This window comes from Dendrobates tinctorius, unplaced genomic scaffold (assembly GCF_039654945.1).
Source record: "Dendrobates tinctorius isolate UK_male_01 unplaced genomic scaffold, ASM3965494v1 ptg000035l, whole genome shotgun sequence".
Classification (NCBI taxonomy): domain Eukaryota; kingdom Metazoa; phylum Chordata; class Amphibia; order Anura; family Dendrobatidae; genus Dendrobates; species Dendrobates tinctorius.
Window position 1 is genome coordinate 51665645 of NW_027361703.1, and position 23423 is coordinate 51689067.

Below are 23423 nucleotides of genomic sequence, written 5' to 3' on the forward strand. Positions count from 1 at the left end.
TAACTTTTGGGGTCCAATTTCTCCTATTACCCTTGGGAAAATAAAAAAAATTGGACCTGAAATAATTTTTTTGGGAGAAAAAGATAAAGGTTCATTTTTTTAAACATTCAAAAAATTCCTGTGAAACACCTGAAGGGTTAATAAGTTTATTAATGTGGTTTTGAGCACCTTAAGGGGTGCAGTTTTTAGAATGATATCACTTTTGGGTATTTTCTATCATATATACCCCTCAAAGTGACTTCAAATTTGATGTGGTCCGCCAAAAAATGATGTTGTAAAATTGAGAAATCGCTTGTTAACTTTTAACCCTTATAACTTCCTAACAAAAAAAAGTTTTGGTTCCAAAATTTTGCTGATGTAAAGTAGACATGTAGGAAATGTTACTTATTAAGTATTTTGTGCACCATATCTCTGTGATTTAAGGGCAGAAAATTTCACATTTGAAAAATTGCGACATTTTCCAAATTTTTGCCAATTACCATTTTTTTGACAAATAAACGCAAGTTATATCAAAGAAATTTTACCACTAACATGAAGTACAATATGTCACAAGAAAACAATGTCATAATCACCGGGATCCATGGAAACATTCCAGAGTTACTACCTCACAAAGATGCAGTGGTCAGAATTGTAAAAATTGGCCCAGTCATTAACATGCAAACCACCCTTGGAGGTAAAGGGGTTAAAGAATGCGCCCATATGAGGTGCAGAGTGTGCAGATAACTTCCTCTGCAATGATTCCCAATGTTTTATCTGCCACGTGAGAAGAAACACTTGCCAAGAGCAGTAAGATGACTGTGGTACAAATTTTGTTCTGAGGTTTGTGAATTAAATGGGTTTTTCCAGGATCAAAGTTAATTTTAATCAACATTTTAATCAATAGATCTTTGAATAATCAGTTCCACAAAAAATGTTCCTGTGCTGAGATAATCTTATACATGTGCCCCTGCTGTGTTCTGTGTAATGGCTGTGTCTGACTGTACAGGAACATGGTCTGATCATACCACAGCTCCTGGGCAAGGGGTGGAAACAAAAGAGTATACAGACAGGACAGAACAGGATCACAGCTGATTCTTTTGTTTTGGTAAAACGTTGCTCAAAAACAGGCAGTGAAATGTTTTACCTCACAAAAAGAATCAGTTGTGATCACCAGCATTAATGTCTGTATATTCTCTTTTGCTTCCTCTGCCCAGGAGCTGTGGTATGATCAGACCATGTTCTTGCACGTGTTGTGATCCTGTCCTGTCTGTATACTCTTTTTTGTTTTCCCCCTGCCCAGGAGCTGTGGTATGATGAGACCATGTTCCTGCACAGTTAGACATGGCCATTACACAGTACACAGCAGGGTCACATTTTTAAGATTGTCTCAGCACAGGGACATTTTTTAACACATCCAATTGTAGAAATTATTATTCCAAGATCTATTAATATATATATTGTTGGTGGAAAAACCCCTTTAAATATATACATGTATTTTTTACATTTTCTACATTTCCACAATGTTAAAAACATCTTAAGAACAAAAAAACCAAACAAAATGGAAATCTAAAATCGTTAGATGTGAAATATAAAGACAATATTTTTTCACTCCTATATCACTGTTATATACAACCAGTTTTGCTTATGGCTCTCTATGATGCAATAACAATAATTAGTATAAAGATGCCCAAACCTTAGATAACAGTCTACCAACAACAGCTATCCTTCTCAATTCCCCAAAACACATGGCTAGCATGCATTTGTTTTCATGGAAAGAGGTGTAAGCTGACGCCAGCCAACATTTCAAAGCTTATCTCATGGCAGAAGAAAAGGATTGTACAAGTGCGATAGTCTCTCTCCAAAATCAACTCTTATGGACAAGTCAGGTAGCCCACCATGCACATCAAATGGTCCCAATGACAATTTTTATCCAATGAATAGAGAGGTGATGGGGTTGTCCTAGGCCCTCAGCTGTCCATATAGTCCCTACAAAGCTTCCAGTTCCTCTTCCCCAGTCTTTGTTTCTTTCTTCCTTTTCAGCAGTAATGCCAGTGATTGGCTTCACATGATCTTGTGAGGGGGGTCAATGCATGTCATAACATGTTTAAATCAGTATGTTTGCCCCCAGTAAAATAATAACACTTATACATACATCCGGTGCTTGTGCCTTTCCAGTAGTGTCGGCACTGGCTCTCCCAGTATCCGTGACATTGTTATATTACGCAATCCCCATGGTCAATCAGCAACCACTATACTTTTCTCTGCCTTTGGACAAATAACATACATTCAGAGTAAGTGAAAGCTGAAGCAACTGCTCTTTGCCCGCAAGGAGCACGAGATATACCAATGTCATATGAGCCTCAGAAAGACCAACACAGACACCACTGGAATGGTGCGTACACCAGAGATGAATATAGGTGTTATTATTTTACTGAGGGCAAACATAGGGATGGCGAAGGGGTTGTCTAAGCAGTGGACAAGCCCTTTAAGGCTAAATATGGTCAATAGTAGGAAATTAGATGCTGCAAATACAGCCTGTATTTCATACAATTTATGGAATGTGAATTCCTTAGATGCCAAAGTAGTTGTCAATGCTGTACTATACCTGTGCACTGGCACGACCAAAGAATGTCACCTGCAGAGCATGTGCAATATGTATAAATGTGTCATTGTGTAAATGTGTCAATTATTTTAACTAAATTGTGAATTGAAATAAATTCAAATCATTAGTTAAGATAATTGACCCTTTCAATTATATGCATTCACTTTAAATATGTATAAAAGTCCAAGACTTTGTAATATCTCAAAGATTGTTTATTGTGGTTTACTGCACTCAGAAATAGTGGAAATATAAACAAATAACGCAGAGAAAGACAATTGTCGCGGCAGGTGGCATTAAATAATTTGCAATTAAAAGTTGAATTTGTCACTTAATTTTATTGCAGAATGTTCAATTTATGTAAATTTTCTCTTGGCAGTAATGTCTTGCTATTAATACACTGAAAAAGATGTATGGGCTTATTATTCATTGAATCAGCAATCAAGTTTAATATATTATTCTTGAACATATGCTTTTGAGAATACTATCAGCATTCAGCAGATATATTGTATTATTCCTTGAAATCATTCCGTGGATCATAATTGATAGAAGCAAGACGTCCTGGAAGATCTAAAAAAAAGCGGATCAACGTAACAAATAATAGTTATTGATTGATTGAATGAATATAAGAAGCCATATGTAGGACAGAAATAATGGTGCTCTGTGGGGATATTTACAAATGTCACTTTTATACAAAGACATTTTAGTATAGTTAGAGTATTCACATGTGTATGGGCATTAGAGTTGAGCCACCATATGAATTGCTTTGGAAAAAAAAGTACATACCTTTGTCAGTATAGTATTTAATATTAAAAGCAAACCCCAATATTTGACAAAAAAATGTTTTGGGCAGATTTTCTTGATTTAGGTGACGGATTTGGTTCAGTCTGAATAAAATCATTTTAAATCAAATGTTTCTTGATTGCTGTGAAAAAATGTACATTGTGCTCTTAGTTCTCTCTTAACAATCAGAAGGATTAAAAATAATAAAAGACATTATAGTTATCTGTCCTAGGCCCTCCGCAGGCCTTATGGGGCCTACACAGCTCCCAGTTCCTCTTTCAAGTCTTTGCCTCCTCCTTGCTCCCTTCCTGGTTTAGACCAGTAATTGGCTTCATGTGGCCCTGTGGGGGGATCAATGCATGTCATAACATGTGTCACACCTATGTAAAAGGTACAGAGGCCAGAGGCTTCTGTGGGAGAAGGGTGATGCGTATTATCACTGGCCTCAGCATCAATAGGGAGTTCTAGAAGAACCAATGACTGGCATGGATCGCTGAATAGTTACAACAGCCGATACGCCCCATGGCAGGAGAGGGAAGGGACAGGTGAATATAATGTACTTTACTATTCCAACCCCTTCCCATCTGCCTAAAAATAAGCCACTAACACAGCTGGAGTCATGTTAATAAAATCTAAAACATTTCTTATTCTCCAGTATACATAATTTTGGGGAAATTTATAATATATTTGATTTGCTAAGTATCAACTCCTTCATCTCCAATTCCTTCTGTAAAATAACCATACAATTGGCATTGACAGTGAAGATGTATGAGAGGCATGGAAGTAACCTTTCTATATGCTCCCCATTCAATAGAGGCAACCATTTTTCTCACTGAGAAATGGGCTCTGAAATGGGGTTAATAGGGAGAACAATACATTAGGAATGTACAGTGACTTTTTCATGGCCTCATCATTTTTTAATTATTATTAGAATGGTTGTTCTTTAACAAGTTTAATAAGCAATGCTTTCACTCTCCATTTTTTAGACAATTGATCCCTTTGTACTGTGCACTCCTGTAGAGGGGCTAGCCATTCCTCAATGTATTGATGTATACTCGTCTTACTCTATCACCATAAATCTGTCCTGAATAAACTACTTTTGCTGTGAGTCAATTGCAGCTACAAAATAGATACACTGCAAAATAACAGTTGTAGAGGCCAAACAGGTTTGGAATAGTGCTTTTCTTTGAATAAATCAATATTTGACCCTAACATTTCCCTTGCACATAATGAGTAGACGACACAAGCATTTATTGAGCATGGCTAATGTGATACAATTCCCCTCACATTTCTATTAAATCCTATGAAGAAATCCCTGCACTCTTGTATGTGGCTTAGAGAAGTGAGAATGGACATATCAATGCGTTTTACCTGCTGTCTGATTTCGCTGAACTTGCTGAATGTTTTCTATTAGTTCCTAGCATGGCCGCTCTGCCTGGCCTTCTTTCAGATGTGACAGTAGTAATCAATAAAGCATATATTATTCACCCAATAGGTCACAGCAGAAAATAGTAGAATTGAGTCCTGAGCGTACAGAGTAAATTAGCAAAGTGACTCCCGGTGCTCATATTTTCTAATTGTGAGTGAATAAACAGATACATGTACAACGCATACATAGCGATAATATGAGAGTTTTAAAATACTGTAAGATGATGCTTTACTCCTTAGCTTATTTAAGTAGGGTGAATTCTCTTCACAAGCCAAATTTTATGGACAGAATTAAATATTTTACTGACCAATCTATTGATATTGCATACCAGTAAAAGTTAGGAAGATCTCAGCCGTATGGAGATGTATGGGCTAGAATATACAGGGTCAAGTATTATTAGTGTATTTCTAATGTCAAGTATCTATGAAATAAACACATACCTTTATATATAGAATAAAGGAAAGCAATGAAATGGTTACGACATCTCATAAAACCATAAAGTAAAAAAATTCTCCTGTCAGAAGGTGACTTACATTTAGCTACAATTCTTTCCTACATATGGCATTAAGTACTAATAGCTTTTGCTGCACAATTTCCAGTCATTGTATCATACTGACATCTCATACTTTACCCTTGTAGAAGCATCTGTCATAAAACTGCATTTGTATATATTTTCATAGATAATTTTCAATGTACATGACACTTAAACAATGTGCACACTATAAGATTTTTCTTCTATTTATTCCCAAATTGTGTATTTATTTAGTACTCCATTTTAGGCATCTGGTTCACACATTATTATTTTTATGCAACTGTGAATTACAGAACAAAAGATACAACACTTTGACTTTACCTCTTTTTCATGTATACTTTTGCTTTGGGTAAAAAAAAACTGTTATGTACCTTCTTCTTAGCATGTGACTGGGGGTTTCACATGCAAGGGTTAATCTCTCTCCTCTCACCCAGCATTCAACCTCTGCCCTATGCAGCAATGGGAGCATAAATCACACAAACCACACACCCCATTTCATACATGCTGCCACCACTCACCGAAAACACGGGCGATGAGTCCCGGAAATATTACTACTACTGTCTGTCAATCACCAGGATCACACACTTTAAGGCTATGGATTCTTTAGAGCTTGCAAGGCTCAAACTTTTTAAATTTTTAAGCTTTAATAGAAAAGGTACAGTGCTTACAATAAAAGGATCCCTAAAATATGGAAATAAAAAGTGACATACAAATATGCAAAAACAGTGATAAAATAAAAGAGAGAAAACTGAAATATTGAACTTTGTGGTCTGGTATTCTGTCCCTAAGGGAAAGGGAAATATGAAATGGATCACATCAGCCTAGTTGCCCCTCAACTGTGAACATCTTTCTTTGTGTAAAGGCCTAATTTACAGATTTAACATGGGGATCAGATTTCTAGACCAGCCTCTCATGCTAATATTCTAATTCTTGGTTTGTGACTGGATCATAGCTATTTTATCAAAGAATACATTATTTTTACTTGAACACTATTTGTGTGACTTTTCTCACAGTAAATAGTGTCAGGATGCAATTGGCATCTCTCTTCAAAAGAGTCAGAAGGTGTGAAGTGTTTCTAATTCTGTGTGCTCTCAGGAAGCCCCCTGGAGAGACTGGAGGAAGGAGACTGTCTTTCTCTGGATAACATATGTTGTGACCTTTGTGAAGAGCTGCAGCTTGGAAACATATGCTATCACCTTTGTGAGAGCTGCACTCTAAGGACAGATGTTAATCCACTGCTGGTCATACATCCATACATATACATATTTCATTACAAAAACCATTGTATTTAAAATCATGACTGGCAAATCTGATTTCTATACTCTTATAGCTCTTATTTGGATATATTGTAAGAGATCTAACTGTAGAAGGCGATAGCAGTGATAGCAGTTGCACCTAGGCCTTTGTGACTGAAGTCAACAAAAAAGCCCCCAGCAAATGAGAGAACAACAGTAATTGATGGTGTTGCATGGGTAGGCAGCAGCCAGGGTAAGGTAAGTATGGTGCATCTCAATTCAGTAATAATGACCCCTGAGTAGCTCATGAAACCAATATTTTCTGAGTGCTTCCTTAAAACAATTAATGACCTATAGGATAGAGATTGGTGGTTCTCTGCTCTACCACAAAATCCAACTATTGTGGCATCATGATGATATCAATACTGTTCAAAGTTCTCTCAGAGATCCTGGGAATCTAGCCAAAAGTCCAGGTATGCTCATTTTACTGGTATTTTCAACACTAATGAGGCCACTTCTTAGGAACTCAAAAGTTAAAAAAAGAAGATAGAACTTTCTTTTTTGTACTTTCGGAATGTTGGCCCTGATTCATTAAGACTGGCATTGCCAGTGGTGGCATGGTGATATCTGATGCACCTAATGTATTAAGATGCATACACCATTTAATGACTTTGGCAGAGATGACTAAAACTAGAGTGAAAACATCAAAGTCTCAATATTTGTTATGCAACTCCATGTTGCACCAAAATATTGTGACTTTAAGGTGTTTGACAGCAGAATATTTTCATATATACCTTAGCATATATGATATATACACTCACTGGCCACTTTATTAGGTACACCATGCTAGTAAGGGGTTGGACCCCCTTTTGCCTTCAGAACTGCCTCAATTCTTCGTGGCAGAGATTCAACAAGGTGCTGGAAGCATTCCTCAGAGATTTTGGACCATATTGACATGATGGCATCACACAGTTGGCGCAGATTTGTCGGCTGCACATCCCTGATGCAAATCTCCCGTTCCCCCACATCCCAAAGATGCTCTATTGGATTGAGATCTGGTGACTGAGGAGGCCATTTGAGTACAGTAAACTCATTGTCATGTTCAAGAAACCAATCTGAGATGATTCGAGCTTTATGACATGGCGCATTATCCTGCTGAAAGTAGCCATCAGATGTTGGGTACATTGTGGTCATAAAGGGATGGACATGGTCAGCAACAATACTCAGGTAGGCTGTGGCGTTGCAACGATGCTCAATTGGTACCAAGGGGCCCAAAGAGTGCCCAGAAAAAATTCCCCACACCATGACACCACCACCACCAGCCTGAACCGTTGATACAAGGCAGGATGGATCCATGCTTTCATGTTGTTTACGCCAAATTCTGACCATACCATCCGAATGTCGCAGCAGAAATCGAGACTCATCAGACCAGGCAACGTTTTTCCAATCTTCTACTGTCCAATTTCGATGAGCTTGTGCAAATTGTAGCCTCAGTTTCCTGTTCTTAGCTGAGAGGAGTGGTACCCAGTGTGGTCTTCTGCTGCTGTAGCCCATCTGCCTCAAAGTTCGACGCACTGTGCGTTCAGAGATGCTCTTCTGCCTACCTTGGTTGTAACGGGTGGCAATTTGAGTCACTGTTGCCTTTCCATCAGCTCGAACCAGTCTGCCCATTCTCCTCTGACCTCTGGCATCAACATGGCATTTCCGGCCACAGAACTGCCGCTCACTGGATTTTTTTTCTTTTTCGGACCATTCTCTGTAAACCCTAGAGATGGTTGTGCGTGAAAATCCCAGTAGATCAGCAGTTTCTGAAATTCTCAGACCAGCCCTTCTGGCACCAACAATCATGCCACGTTCAAAGGCACTCAAATCACCTTTCTTCCCCATACTGATGCTCGGTTTGAACTGCAGGAGATTGTCTTGACCATGTCTACATGCCTAAATGCACTGAGTTGCCGCCATGTGATTGGCTGATTAGAAATTAAGTCTTAACACACAGTTGGACAGGTGTACCTAATAAAGTGGCCAGTGAGTGTAGGTGTCTCTAAGAATTTTTCAACTGCCCTGCACCCCTTCACACCCACTGCATTACCGACAGTTAAATAAGCAGGAACCTAATTGTTACAGGAAACATTCTCAAGTTTAAGTTACTTCATCCCTCATATTCATACTGTAGAAAAGATGCATGTGAAATGTTTTGTGGACAAAAGAGAGAATGGCACAATAATAAAAATAATCGACTCTCGGGAATATTCAAAAGATTCTATTCTGGACAGTGAAAATGTATAAACTTGTATGTTAGAGTCTTCTGTTTGCATGAATAACTATGAAGATGATGATTGGTGTGGAAGGATTGTAAATCACAGCTGTTACTGTCTGAACTAACAGAGGGGTCGTAACCCTGTTGTGTTATGTAACTCAGTTGCTTCTGTATAGTGACTGTGCAGAGTTTAATTGTAACAGTATAATCCACCATGTAATACAATCTGCATCTGACACAAGAATAAAATCCCCTCTATAACATTTATGAAAACAGGTACTGTTGCTTTATGTTCTGAGCAATCTACCATAAAATGGTGCATGGCAGCTTTAGCTGGATACAGAATAACTAAGCTATTTGTATTCATTGAAAATAAGCCAAAGACTCTGCAAGGTAACAAGAAACACAACTAAAATTGTTCATGCACCTTAGATCACTGTCTTATAAACTCCTGTTCAGAAGTCAGCTATTTCTCCTGAATCTCCTATACACATGCATGCTTGAATTGACTGAACACACAGCCAGGGCAACTATGGAGTGGTTTAGTAAGAAGCATTTCAAGGTCCTGGAGTGGCCTAGCCAGTCTCCAGACCCGAACCCAATCGAAGATCTTTGGTGGGAGCTAAAACTCAGTGTTGACCAGTGTCAGCCCCGAAACCTGAATCATCCCTATGGAGGAGTGGGCCAAAATACGTGCTGCAGTGTGTGCAAACTTGGTCAAGATCTACAGAAAACATCTGACCTCTGTAATTGCAAAGGTTTCTGTACCAAATATTAAGTTCTGTTTTTCTATTATATCAAATACTTATTTTTTGCAAGAAAATGCTAATTAATTATGCAATAATAATACAATGTCAGTTTCTGGATTTTTTTTAGATTCTGTCTCTCACATTTGAAGTGTACCTATGATACAAACTACAGACCTCTCCATTCTTTGCAGGTGGGAGAACTCACAAAATTTGCAGTGTATCAAATACTTTTCTTCCTCTATATATATACAGTTGTGGCCAAAAGTATTGACAACCCTGCAATTCTGTCAGATAATACTCAGTTTCTTCCTGAAAATGATTGCAAACACAAATTCTTTGGTATTATTATCTTCATTTAATTTGTCTTAAATTAAAAAACACAAAAAGAATTGTCCTAAAGCCAAAATGGATATAATTCCACACCAAGCATAAAAAAGAGGGTGGACAAAAGTATTGGCACTGTTCGAAAAATCATGTGATGCTTCTCTAATTTGTGTAATTAACAGCACCTGTAACTTACCTATGGCACCTAACAGGTGTTGGCAATAACTAAATCACACTTGCAGCCAGTTGACATGGATTAAAGTTGACTCAACCTCTGTCCTGTGACCTTGTGTGTACCACATTGAGCATGGAGAAAAGAAAGAAGACCAAAGAACTGTCTGAGGACTTGAGAAATCAAATTGTGAGGAAGCATGAGCAATCTCAAGGCTACATGTCCATCTCCAAAGACCTGAATGTTCCTGTGTCTACCGTACGCAGTGTCATCAAGAAGTTTAAAGCCCATGGCACTGTGGCTAACCTCCCTCGATGTTGACGGAAAAGAAAAATTGACAAGAGATTTCAATGCAAGATTGTGCGGATGTTGGTTAAAGAACCTCGACTAACATCCAAACAAGTTCAAGCTGCCCTGCAGTCCGAGGGTACAACAGTGTCAACCCATACTATCCGTCAGGGTCTGAATGAAAAGGGACTGTATGGTAGGAGACCCAGGAAGACCCCACTTCTTACACCGAGACATAAAAAAGCCAGGTTGGAGTTTGCCAAAACTTACCTGAAAAAGCCTAAAACGTTTTGGAAGAATGTTCTCTGGTCAGATGAGACAAAATTAGAGCTTTTTGGGCAAAGGCATCAAATAGAGTTTACAGGAGAAAAAAAGAGGCATTCAAAGAAAAGAACACGGTCCCTACAGTCAAACATGGCGGAGGTTCCCTGATGATTTAGGGTTGCTTTGCTGCCTCTGGCACTGGACTGCTTGACCGTGTGCATGGCATCATGAAGTCAGAAGACTACCAACAAATTTTGCAGCATAATGTAGGGCCCAGTGTGAGAAAGCTGGGTCTCCCTCAGAGGTCATGGGTCTTCCAGCAGGACAATGACTCAAAACACACTTCAAAAAGCACTAGAAAATGGTTTGAGAGAAATCACTGGAGACTTCTAAGGTGGCCAGCAATGAGTCCAGACCTGAATCCCATAGAACACCTGTGGAGAGATCTAAAAATGGCAGTTTGGAGAAGGCACCCTTCAAATATCAGGGACCTGGAGCAGTTTGCCAAAGAAGAATGGTCTAAAATTCCAGCAGAGCATTGTAAGAAACTCATTGATGTTACCGGAAGCGGTTGGTCGCAGTTATTTTGGCTAAAGGTTGTGCAACCAAGTATTAGGCTGAGGGTGCCAATACTTTTGTCTGGCCCATTTTTGGAGTTTTGCGTGAAATGATCAATGTTTTGCTTTTTGCTTCATTCTCTTTTGTGTTTGTTCATTTAAGACAAATTAAATGAAGATAATAATACCAAAGAATTTGTGTTTGCAATCATTTTCAGGAAGAAACTGAGTATTATCTGACAGAATTGCAGGGGTGTCAATACTTTTGGCCACAACTGTATATATATATATATAACAATAAAAAAATAGAACAAAACACACACACACATATATATATATACAGTCATATGCTAAAGTTTGGGCACCCCTATTAATGTTAACCTTTTTTCTTTATACAATTTTGGTTTTTGCAACAGCTATTTCAGTTTCATATATCTAATAACTGATGGACTCAGTTATATTTCTGGATTCAAATGAGGTTTATTGTACTAACAGAAAATGTGCAATCTGCATTTAAACAAAATTTGACCGGTGCAAAAGTATGGGCACCTCAACATAAAAGTGACATTAATATTTCGTAGATCCTCCTTTTGCAAAAATAACAGCCTCTAGTCGCTTCCTGTAGCTATTAATGAGTTCCTGGATCCTGGATGAAGGTATTTGTGACCATTCCTGTTTACAAAACAATTCCAGTTCAGTTAAGTTTGATGGTCGCCGAGCATGGACAGCCCGCTTCAAATCATCCCACAGATGTTCAATGATATTAAGGTCTGGGGACGGGGATGGCCATTCCAGAACATTGTAATTGTTCCTCTGCATGAATGCCTGAGTAGATTTGGAGCGGTGTTTTTCGATCATTGTCTTGCTGAAATATCCATCCCCTGCGTAACTTCAACTTCGTCACTGATTCTTGCACATTATTGTCAAGAATCTGCTGATACTGAGTTGAATCCATGCAACCCTCAACTTTAACAAGATTCCCGGTGCCGGCATTGGCCACACAGCCCCAAAGCATGATGGAACCTCCACCAAATTTTACTGTGGGTAGCAAGTCTTTTTCTTGGAATGCTGTGTTTTTTAGCTTCCATGCATAACACCTTTTTGTATGACCAAACAACTCAATCTTTGTTTCATCAGTCCACAGGACCTTCTTCCAAAATGTAACTGGCTTGTCCAAATGTCCTTTTGCATACCTCAGGCCACTCTGTTTGTGGTGTGCTTACAGAAACGGCTTCTTTCGCATCACTCTCCCATACAGCTTCTCCTTGTGCAAAGTGCGCTGTATTGTTGACCGATGCACAGTGACACCATCTGCAGCAAGATGATGCTGCAGGTCTTTGGAGGTGGTCTGTGGATTGTCCTTGACTGTTCTCACCATTCTTCTTCTCTGCCTTTCTGATATTTTTCTTGGCCTGCCACTTCTGGGCTTAACAAGAACTGTACCTGTGTTCTTCCATTTCCTTACTATATTCCTCACAGTGGAAACTGACAGGTTAAATCTCTGAGACAACATTTTGTATCCTTCCCCTGAAAAGCTATGTTGAATAATCTTTGTTTTCAGATCATTTGAGAGTTGTTTTGAGGAGCCCATGATGCCACTCTTCATAGGAGAATCAAATAGGAGAACTACTTGCAAGTGGCCACCTTAAATACCTTTTCTCATGATTTGATACACCTGGCTATGAAGTTCAAAGCTCAATGAGGTTACAAAACCAATTTAGTGCTTCAGGAAGTCAGTAAAAAGTAGTTAGGAGTGTTCAAATCAAGAAAACGATAAGGGTGCCCATACTTTTGCACCGGTCAAATTTTGTTTAAATGCAGATTGCACATTTTCTGTTGGTACAATAAACCTCATTTGAATCTAGAAATATAACTGAGTCCATCAGTTATTAGATATATGAAACTGAAATAGCTGTTGCAAAAACCAAAATTGTTATAAAGAAAAAAGGTTAACATTAATAGGGGTGCCCAAACTTTAACATATGACTGTATATATATATAAAACATATTAATAATATATTATAATTATATTAATATATTAATTATATTAATATTATAGTGATGTGTGTGTGTTTTGTTTTCTTTTTTTTTTTGCATTTGTTAATCACGCTTGCCTAAGGGTGTGTGCACACGTTGCGGATTCTACTGCGGATCCGCAGCGGATTTTGCCCTGAGGATCTGCAGCAGTTTTTGCTGCGGTATACAGATCCTTTATTTTCAATGGAAAACAAAAACCACAGTGCACATGGTGCAGATTTTTCCACGCGGACTTGCTGCGGGTTCAAAACCGCAGCATGTCATTTCTTTGTGCGGAATCCGCAGCGGTTTCACACCTGCTCCATTGTAGAGGTGTCAAATCGCAGGGGAAAACCGCAGGCTAATCCATGAATAAACCGCAGGTCTTTTGACCTGCGGATTTATCTGTGGATTTTGCAAAATCCACGCGGAAAAATCTGCAGCACAATCCGCAATGTGTGCTCACACCCTCACAGTTCCAGGCGGTTTTCCTTGGATAATTATTTATGAGTTTCTTTTCTAATTTGAGTTTAGACTGTTCTCATTGTGGCAAATTTGGTTTTGTGCTTGTTTTTGAGAGGTTTGAATTTGCTATTCTGATTTTTTTGCATCACTTAAAAAACCAATATATTTTGGGATGTGCTTGTTGAAGAACAGTTTCTTTTTCTCTATCCTATTGTTAGGTGTTCATAAAGGACCATTTTGAGTTCAACCGAATTAATTCAGATTGAATTTTATCTGCTGGCTGAATTTGAGTGAATCTGCCCAAATTGAATCTACTACTTCTTTTAACTAAAACAATCAGGGCAACTGTTACCATCCACTTTTCGTGTCTCCCCTTTTTTCCTCATAGAATGTAAGCTTGCGAGCAGGGCCCTCATTCCTCTTGGTATCTGTTATGATCTATGTGATTATTGTTATGCTGTAATGTCTATCGTCTGTACAAGTCCCCTCTGAAATGTAAAGTGCTGCAGAATATGTTGGCGCTATAGAAATAAAATTTATTATTGTTATTCATTTTTTCTCCTAATTAGCATTTGTGTGACTTAGATTTGCAGCATAAATTAGGTAGAGCATATTCCTATAGTATGTGAAATGAGTATAGAGCTCCTTTTCTATTTCATAGAGTGATTCCTTTACTCTGTATACTTCTATATTTTTCTTTTGATTGAAGAAAGTCTAAAGATTGGCCTGTAATTTTTATAATAGCTTGTGTGTGGTTTAACAGAAGGACTGAGCACTAAGGAAACAAGCACAATGACCTAAGTATAATACAAGAACGCCCCAAATGTTCTATGCTGCTTTCTACTTAGAAACCAATGGGAACTCTAGGTGCAATTTAATGAGACCAAAAACGATAGAGCCAAAAACCAGACTTCAGTCGTGATAGGCTCAGAACATGTGTTTAGTTTCCTCCGGAGGATTGCTGTTTACAGGTATAAAGAATGAACCTTCCAATAAAATGACAGTACCTGCAGGACAATTATTACTTGTTTATGGCATACAAAATTGCTATTTTTTTTCTAAAGACAAACAATTTCTTCTTAGGATAAGTATGTGAGGAAGCTCCAGGCTGCTACTATTTGGCAGTGAGTCATATGCAGTGATAATTTTAATGAGACAAAATACTAGAAATAAAGAAAAAAATATAATATTCTAACAATGCTGCAAGTGCTTTTTTTCCAACAACATTAGCTTGCACGCAGAAGTCACATTAGCCTAAGGGTGGCATTAAAACTCTGAATCTGAATTGGAGCAAAATGCATTTTTTAAGCTACTAATCGGGTAGCAGTGGGTACATCTCATAAGCTATATTTTTATTGCATTATTCAAAATTGTTTTGAGTCCAGTTATTCAAAAATTCAAAGAATATTAGAACGCTTCATTAAATGTCTGGCTCATTCTTTTACATCTTTATCCTCGTCTGTACGGCTATAAAACAGCGCTTTGATACACACCGCTGAGAAACATAAACATGTTTGGAAATGCATACGTGTATCACAAAGTGTCCTGCATGTATGCAATGTGGAAACTTCAAAGAAAGACTGCAAAAGAACCACTGCACATATATGCGCAATACAATAATCCGAATGATGTGGAAAAAATAATAAAACATGCCTACCATCTACGCAGGCTGGTCTTGCTCTTGTTGTGCCGGCAATCTGTCCTTTTCTGCATGCACAGCGAGCAGTTTGTCGGGCTATGGTTCTTCGTGGCTGACTGCTATCTCTGTCGTATGTAACAACCTCACACGTACCTGCAGCCAGTTGACCTGAAAAAGAGCCAGCAATAGGTACCAATGTCAGAGAAGGGTCTGTAAGCAATCAATTATAGGTAAACAGAGTGAGGCCCCATGCAGCAAAAGCCACTTCGCTACAAATGGGAAATAAGCTGGAGGATGTAATCAAACTGAGATGACATATAATTTTTCTCAGAGCTGGACATGTCAAAACCGAGCAAAGTGATGCTGTCAAGAAAATTGTTATTGGCCTACAGAAGGAGAGTTGGGTCAATCAGGTCAGAGCTACTTTGATGCAGTTTTGAACACAGGTAAAATGTAGATATGCTCCTAAAAGCAAGGGTAGACGGTATGAAGTCAAAAAACAAACGCCCACGAACTTACCTATGAATATATATAAATGTTTAAATATATAGATAGTTATATTGATACAATCCTCAACATTGAAATTGCAACAACAAAAGTCAAAAGTATACAGGTTAAGGATTTAAAAAAGATGAAAAAAATAAACTAAATTTTTAAAACATTTCAATTTATTCAGTGTCGAGAATGAGAACAATGCACAGAAATACACAAAAATATGCACTTAAACTTCTTGTTATGCTATCAATTAGGTTTATAATGATTGTCTGAGGAATGCTTTGCTTTGGCTGAATGCACTTTGCAATGCAAATCATCAAGATCTGCTACTTAGGCTTTATTAGGTTCTATTGCCTAGATGTGTATGTGTTTGTAGAGGTACACATATATATATAAATATATATACACACATACATAGTATATACACTAGACTCAGGACCACAGAAAATCACAGGATCAATAGGCATGTTACTGATATGCAAATAATGAGTGTGAGGAATGTCTTGCCACTCTGAATGCACTTGGCCATACAGCTCATCAATATCTACTGCTGGCAGCTGTCTTTTTTTAATTGCCATCCAAGGATTTCCCAAATGTGCTCAATGAGAGACAAGTTTGGGGATAGTGCAGGCAATGGTAACACATTTAGGCCAGGCAGGCAGCTCACCACAGCATAAGCAACATGCAGCTGTAAGGAGAAGACCTGGACCAGGCCTACCTACTCCTTGACGGATCCAAAACTGTTGGGGCTGTCACGCAGGTTTCACGGGGGAAAGCGTAAAGCCCTGGATCAACCTCTGCACCTAGGAGTAGGGGGCATGGCTAAGATATAAGTGCAACACTGCATGGAAAATCAGTTAGTTGCCATGGGAACGTGCATCACGGAGGAGGGCAGTGTCAGGGCTTCTGCGGGGGGGCAACTGCCAGAGTGAGCAAAAATCAACAGAGGCTAAAAGCTGTTAATAGAGACTGCAGACAATGACCTACCTGGTCCTCGCTGACATCGCTGACCATGAGTGACAGGACGCCCAGTCAGGACATAAGCCTGCACATGCACCGACGGAAGAATTGGGACACCCGCTGTGAGGGGTTTCACTTTGTACCTGAATCGAGTTGCTTGTTGTTCCTGTATGCTGACAGGGGGAAAGACTGTGTTCTGTCTGGCTCATCGTTTCCTGACACACCGATCATTGACTGGACCAAAAGGAATCACTGTCGCAGCCAGGAGCCAAGACATCATCTTTTCCAGGACTACACTGGACCACGAGGAATCACCACCGCCACCAGGATCCAGGACGCCATCTTTTCCAGAACCATACTGGACCACTTATGCGCCACTGCTTTGACGCCAACATCCACATCCAGAACTAACCGCGTTCTGAAGTCATCAGACCAATAAGTTTGCTATCCTTGAATTTCTTACCCTATGCTTCACACCTGCTTCCCCTGAGTTACATCTCCTGTGTTCCTTTATACTGTGTTATCTGTTTTCTTCCTGCGAGGAGCATACCTGTTTAATTAAACCCCATGTTAATGCTTGCTCTGCCTCCGACCCATTACTGCATCTTCCTACCTGCCCACACTTGGCGTAGTCAGCAGGATGCAGTCTACTGGCATGGAGGGGGCAGACCAAGCATCTGGGTGAGAGCTCTAGGTCCAGCATTTCCCTGGGGGCAATGTTAAACAACCTACCTAAATTTAATGGGAGTAACACCATGTTGTGGAGCTGGACTGAAGATAAAACGATCCAGGTGCCATTTGTTTGGCACCCAAATCAAATACCTAGGACATGTGGTATCTGCAGAAGGAGTACATCTGTCCCTTGAAAAGATTGCAGCAGTGCAAGATTGGCCCACCCTGAAGACCGTCAAGGATGTCCGGGATTTTCTGGGAATAACCGGGTACTATCAATGGTCTGTGAAAGACTTCACTCACATGGCAAATCTGTTATTGGATCTGCTGAGAGGAGTTCCGTCTGCAGCCAAAAAACGGGAAATCCAGTGGGGAGAACGGCAGGAGAAAGCATTTCAAGCCTTGAAAATGGCTTTAAAAGAAGCACCCATCCTGGCCTACGTTGACTTCTCTTGGCCCTTCATTCTACATACTGATGGAAGCTTGCATGGACTAGGAGCTGTGTTGTCGCAGGTTCAGGATGGGAAGGAGCGAGATATTGCTTATGCAAGTGATTGTCTTCAGGAATCTGAACGGAATCTGGACAGCTACAGTTCGTTCAAGTTGGAGCTGCTGGCGTTAGTGTGGGCTATGATGGAGAGTTTCATGGAATACCTGTCAGGGTCTGAAGTTCTGGTGCACACCGACAACCCACTGGCCCACCTGGAAAGTGCCAAGTTAGGGGCCCTGGAACAATGGTGGGTGGCAAGAATGGCTAAATACCGGTAAAAGATTGCCTACAGAAGGGGAGCTGAAAACATTCACGGGAATGCGTTGTCCAGAGTGATATATGAGAAGCCTGGTCCTAGCCAAGATGAAGAACTTGAGGCTGAAGAGGTCCCTGGGTTCTAGAGTCCTGCCAGAACATTGGCAGTCACACAGGAACAGGTACAAGCGGAGCTCCAGGAAAATGTAATTGGACTGCCTCGGGATGAGTGGGTGTGGTTTCAACAGAAAGATGTAGAGTTTGCACAAATTCGACAATGGGTAACCCGCAAACATCTGCCTAGCAAGAATGAGAGGGAGGCCCTGTCTCCTGGGGCCCTACAAATTCTTCAACAATGGGAAAGATTACACCTAAAGAACAGAGTGTTGTACAGGAAAATTCAACTACAGCAAGCCCTATCCATCACTTGGCAGGTGATGGTTCCCGAAGCTATGTTGCACAAAGTTGCCACGGAGGCACACAAAAAAGGAGCACATTTCAGCCAAGATAAGATTTATCAATGGCTTCAGAAATTAGTTTATCTACCCTTACTGAGGGAAAAAGTAGAAGAAGTGTGTCAACATTGTAGAAGCTGTGAATTGCCCAAAGCCCAGGAACAGAGTGCCCCCACGCAAACTATTGTGACCTCGGCCCCAGAGGAGGTCTTGATGATTGACTATGTGACAATTTGGCAGGCCCATAAAGGGTATGAACACTGCTTGGTAATGGTGGATCATTTCACCAAATTTGCCATTGTGACTCCTAACCGAGACTAAACTGCAGAGTCCGTGGCCTATGCTATCTGTAAAAACTTTATCCAGGTGTACAGCTGTCTGAAGAGGATACACTCAGACCAGGGGGCCTGTTTTCTAGGATGATTGATGGAGGAATTTCATCGTATGTACCAAATTGGGAAGTCTCAAACAACACTTTATCATCCACAGGGTAATGGAGCATGTGAATGATTCAACCGGACTCTCATTCAGATGTTGAGAACACTGGAGGAAGATTGTACGATGCGCTGGCCTGAATTTGTAGCAGAACTGGTGTGTGTATTCAACAACCGCGTACATCGCACCACAGGGTACACCCCTTACACCCTGCTCTTCGGCAGACCAGGCAAAGAGATCACAGAGCGGGAGCTGGACCCAGAGGAGGACTACCCACGGATGGGGGTGTCCACCTGTGTACGAGAATATCGCCATCGGCTGCAAACACTACATCACCTGGTACATACCTGGTTTCAGGAGTTGGAGCATTCTGAGAAAACTCCTCTACGAGGGACAGCTCTACAGGCTGGAGACTGGGTGTTGGTATGAGAGAAGCACCCTCAAGATAAACTTGACTATCGATGGGAGAAAACACCGTACCGGATAAAGCAGCGAGTCAGTTCTGGAGGACCCATCTTTGAAGTCCAGCCTGAGGGGGAAGAAGATGCCCCCACTTGCACAGTACACTGAAACATGCTCCATCACTGCCTGTCCAGGGATCCTGTTTTAGATAGAGAAGAAAACCCAGTGTTGCTGAGAGCCCTCCCTTAGTTCATAGCGATTGTGAAGAAGAATAACTGAGGCTACTGATAGTGAGGCCGAAAGGAGAGCTAATATCCGAGACCCCTGGAATGTCTGAAATTCCTAAAATGGCTGCTTCACCAGAACTGGGCGCATCCCTGTCCCCATCAGTTCAACCTGATTCAACTACTCAAATGGATTCGACAGAAACTCCCAGTTGACAACGTTCTGAACCTTCGACAGCAGGAAAAACCCCTAACCGCTTTGATCAGGATCATTTTGTTTGGCGAAAAATCGTTCAAGGAATGGGAGAATGTCAGTGCTTACTGCTGGAACTCTCGCCCGTGGAATGGCGAGCACAAAGAGTGGGAGAATGTAAGGAGAAGACCCAGATCAGGCCTACCTACTCCATGATGGATCTGGAACTGTCAGGGCTGTCACGCAGGTTTCACAGGGGAAAGCTTAAAGCCCTGGACTGACCTTTGCACCTGGGAGTAGGGGGCATGGCTAAGATAAAAGGGCCACAGCATGTGGCAAATCAGTTAGTTGCCATGGGACATGCATCGCGCAGGAGGGCAGTGTCTGGGTTTCTGCGGGGAGCCAACTGCCAGTGTGGGCAAAGTGAGTGATAGGATGCCCAGTCAGGACATAAGCCTGTGCACACACCTATGGGATAATTGTGACACCCGCTGTAAGGGATTTCCCTTTGTACCTGAATCTAGTTTCTCGTTGTCCCTGTATGCTGACAGGGGGAAAGACTGTGCTCTGTCTGGCTCATCATTTCCTGCCACACCGATCACTGACTGGACCACAAGGAATCACCGTCGCAGCCAGGAGCCAAGATGTCATCTTGTCCAGCACTACACTGTACCATGAGGAATCACCACTGCCGCCAGGATCCAGGACGCCATCTTTTCTAGGACCATACCAGACCCCTTATGTGCCACTGCTTTGGCGTCAACATCCACATCCTGAACTAACCGCATTCTGATAAGACTGCAGACTGATAAGTTTGCTATCCTTGAACCTCCTACCCTATGTTTCACACTCGCTTCCCCTGAGTTACATCCCGTGTTCCTTTATACTGTTTTATCTGTTTTCTCCCAGCGAGGAGTATACGTGTTAAATTAATCCCCACGATAAAGCTTGCTCTGCCTCTGACCCGTTACTGCATCTTCCTACCTGCTCACACAGCCTTGCATTATCTTGTTGAAAAATGGCTGCTGGGATAAGATTAAATCGTTCTGTACTGGATGTCACTGACCAAGCCTCAGGCAACCATTAATAACCTTGTTGATAGCATGGCAAGATATTTAGGTGAGTGTATTTCTGCACTTTTTGCGCATACTCGATACTAAATAAATCGAGATGTTTTGAATAATTTATTTCTATTTTTGCATCATTTGCATTTCATTACTATGTCTAATCTTCCTGTGATTTCCAGATGTCTACTATACATATACTGTACATACAAAGAGTAGTATCAGCAAGCATAATATAGTGGAAAAAAATGGAAGAAAAACCTCCACTAATATCATAAATGCCAATAAATAATGTATTAAGCAATTCCACATCTTATGGACTAGAATAAGGGCTCACTGCAACCAACATCATATACAAACAGATAAAAAAGAAAAACAGTCATAAAGCCCATTAGAAATAACCAAATATGAATCTTTATTTAATACCAAGTACAGGAAAAGGGGCAAATGGGGCTAAAATAGTAAAATTGATGTTAATACAGCATCCAGAAATCACAAAAGGCAGGTAGGTCACAGGAATCAAGTACACATGAAACAGATAAATATGTATGATCCATAGTATAAGGCACCCCAAAGTATAAGCAAATAGTAGTGAATACTAGTACCTTCATAAGTTGCAGCAACAGAATCGCTGTGGCATACCTGCTCACCCGGATACGCGTTTTGATCAGATGATTATTCTAAAGGGGCGTGATTTCTGGATGCTGTATTAACATTCATTTTATTATTTTAGCCCCATTTGACCCTTTTCCTGTATTTGGTATTATACACATACAAAGGATAAAATTAAAGCAGCAGAGGTAAAAAAGAAAAATAGGAGCTAGGTCCAGGACAATTACCCAAATGTCTGAAAGTTTAATCCAAGGAAAAAGAGGCAGCACTTCAACGTTATTCAAGTGAAAAAAACTGAGTATTTTTATTCTCCAATTAGAGCTTATACATTGAGTTTTAGCTCCAAACACAATACTGAGCCTTCCTCAGCTTAGGCTAATTTTATAACAAATATATATGTTTATTTATAAAATCTTATATACAGCATGTAGTTTACAAGCCCTATGAGTGCTGTTCATTCTGCCTGAATAACTTCATTAGCATGTGCTGCCTATATCTTCAAATGCTATTGTAATTGTGAATTATTATCTTCCCAGGTGTGAAATGTATAAATTATGCAGCATCTAATGAAGGTGAAAAACTGTTGTTAATGAGGCAACTGCTATAATTTCTAACATCCGCTGGAGATGTAATACAACTGTTTTCTAAACTTTCTTCAGACTCAGAGCTTGTAAATGGAAAACACGGTTAACCTAATTCTGTTCAATCAATTTATAGAAAGAAAGAGGATTTCTTTTCACTTTTTATATCATTAATAAGCACAATTGTATACTTTGCACATTTCATTTCTGTCATTAACGTTCCAAAAAATGATTTTCATTAATTTTGGGGATATATATTATATTATATTATATTATATTAGGCCACACTCATACGCAGCAGATTTGCAACTGTCCAATTGATCTGTATAAGGTCTACCAAGAAATCATGCATTCACTGCACAATGAAACCCCAAAATATTCATATACATGGAATTAATCTTTGGTTCTGTGTAAACATACAACTACATGAATATGTTTCCATATATTTTTCATTTGGAAGAAAGTGCATTGGATCCCAGCAAAATTGTTAATATAAACCACTACTGATATCGGCAAATTTATACAGAAGCAGCGCAGATAGAGCTGTGTAGATGAACTCATGCATATGTACACTGAAGCAGATATGCAGTATGTGCCTATGGATATGATTCTGTTTCTATAATACACGTTCATATAACAGTATTTTTGGTCTGAGTGATGTCCATGGAAAAATATATCTTCCCACGAACAGCACTAGAGCCAATGTTATTCAGTTGGGCTGTTCAAGTAACAGTTTCCCTGTATGGACCAAATGCCTGCATGAAAAAAATGTCAGCGTGCAGTAATTTCTATTGTAAGTCTTATGAAATGTGCCTATTCAAATCTATGGATGCACAAAAAAACGGATTCCATACAGAGCAACCATATAGCATTGATTTTTACGGATATAGTGCAAATCTTAACATAGGAAATTGCATTTTGTCCTGGAATTTTTATAACTGCTGATGAACAGATATGCATATGGTTTACTAAAGAATGAAAAATCAAATGTTTTTCTGAATTAAACTTAGCCTAAGGCCTCTTTGACATGGCCGTGATTTATCACATATGCAAAATAAGTGTCGAGTATTACCAGTGTTTTGAATTTGAGTTTCGTCGGTGCTTAGCCAGTGTCTCAGTTTTTATCATCAGTGTTTTGGATCCAAATGGAATTAGCGTTTAGTCAGAGTGTCAGTTTTTAACATTAGTATTACATTAGTGACAGTCACATATGGGTAAATAAATAAATTACAAAGCTTCTCCTATGTTTTGCACGACTGCACGTTGATGCACTGTGATTTTCATAGACCCATAG

At 39.8% G+C, this 23423-nt stretch overlaps 1 protein-coding gene across 2 annotated transcripts in view; it reads right to left on the reverse strand.

Annotated features, from left to right (window-relative positions):
- The window catches only part of TAFA5 (TAFA chemokine like family member 5), an 881362-nt gene that overhangs the window by 420719 nt on the left and 437220 nt on the right, over window positions 1–23423 (reverse strand). For both annotated transcript variants that reach the window (XM_073573490.1, XM_073573489.1), the window contains exon 2: window positions 15310–15459. In XM_073573490.1, coding sequence (XP_073429591.1) covers window positions 15310–15459 — 150 coding nt within the window. The remainder of the gene's footprint in view (window positions 1–15309; window positions 15460–23423) is intronic.